This window comes from Orycteropus afer, unplaced genomic scaffold, assembly GCF_000298275.1.
Source record: "Orycteropus afer afer isolate SDZICR_OR568_19922 unplaced genomic scaffold, OryAfe1.0 scaffold00509, whole genome shotgun sequence".
Taxonomy (NCBI): domain Eukaryota; kingdom Metazoa; phylum Chordata; class Mammalia; order Tubulidentata; family Orycteropodidae; genus Orycteropus; species Orycteropus afer.
In genome coordinates, this window is record NW_006922096.1 from 1680637 (window position 1) to 1682187 (window position 1551).

Genomic DNA, 1551 nt, shown 5'->3' on the forward strand with positions numbered 1-1551 from the left:
AATCCTTCTGCCTAGTCCGCCATCTTGCCCCGCCTCCTCTGTTTACAATCTTGTAAGCTCATTTTACTTTGGATATGTCCATAGCTGTAGTTTCTGGGTTGTGTCATCTTGTGTATTAATGGTCAATTGTTATTTGCTATTTTTGATTCTCTGTTCAAAGGACTCCCTTTAGCATCTCTTATAAAGTTGGTCTGGTTTTAACGAATTCCTTTAGTTTCTTCTTATCTGGAAATCTCCTAATTTCACCATCATATTTGAGGGACAATTTTGCCGGCTATATAATTCTTGGTTGAAAATTTTTCTCTTTCATGGTTTTATATATACCACCCCATTGCCTTCTTGCTTGCATGGTTTCTGCTGAGAAATTAGAGCTTATTCTTACTGGCTGTCCTTTGAAGGTAACTTTTTTTTTTTTTTTTAAGTTTTTATTACCAGGAATGTAAAAATCCAGTAAGCCAGAAAAAATCTGAGAATATTTTCCATAGGTTTTGGTTAGGCAATGACCTTTCCCCCAGATCTATTTTACTTCAACTTAATTCCCATTTCCAGTCTGATTATAGAGATGTATATGCCCAAAATGACTGAAAATAAATAAAACAAAAAGGCTATAAAGCTAAAGGCATGCAATAGATTCTAAGAGGAAAGTCTCAGAAATACCCGAAGTGGCAATAAGAAACGTTTGGCTGGATTTGAAGTTTGTTCAGTCATCCCTGTCTTTTGCTCCATGTTTAAGGATGTGCATGAACTCAATATAATTGAAATTCCCCTTTTTGTCAATAGGTGCTTCTCTGTACAGCTCATCCACTTCCTCATCCATAAACCAATCACCCACGGTTGTCAGCAGCTCTCTCAGGTAATCTTCTTGAATGATGCCAGTTACTTCTTCATCAAAGCAAGTAAAAGCATTTCTGATGACATCTTCAGGATCTGTTCCATTTAGCTTCTCACCAAACATCATAAGGAACATGGTGAAATTGATGGGACCTGGAGCCTCATTCATCACGGCATCCAAATACACATCAGTTGGATTTTTTCCCAGGGAGGCAAGCATATCATGCAAATCTTCCTTATCAATGAAGCTATCTCTGTTCTGATCAATCATGTTGAAAGCCTCTTTGAACTCCTATATCTGTGACTGATTGACCATGGCAAACACATTGGATGTTGCGTGCTCAGGGCACTTCTTGGTGTTCTGGTCTTTGCCCTTTTGCTTGACCTGGTGGTGTTTAAATCCTGTGCAACTGGGAGAATCGAAGCACTCTAATAACCGACGAGCTGCCTTCATTGCTGCTATCACCACCCTCCTTCTAACCAGGGCTGTAGGTAATTTTTTGTTTTTCCCATGCTGCTTTCAGGATTCTGTCTTTGTCTTTGGTTTTGATGAGTTTGATGATGATGCGTCTTGGTGATTTCTTTTGGGTTCTATCCTGTTTAGGGTTCATTGGACTTCCAGAATGGCTATATCTTTCATTTCAGGGAAGTTCTCCTCCAGCAAATCTTGGACAATTTTCTCAGTGGTTTTATTTTTCTCTTCCTGTTCTGGAATTCCAA

General features: G+C 38.9%; 1 protein-coding gene across 1 annotated transcript; it reads right to left on the reverse strand.

The window, feature by feature from the left end:
- Nucleotides 1-700: 700 nt before the first annotated feature.
- On the reverse strand, nt 701-1285 carry LOC103209651 (myosin regulatory light chain 12B-like). Its single transcript, XM_042782916.1, is given in 1 exon segment — nt 701-1285. A coding segment is annotated over 1 exon segment (585 nt).
- Between the last annotated feature and the right edge of the window lie 266 nt (nt 1286-1551).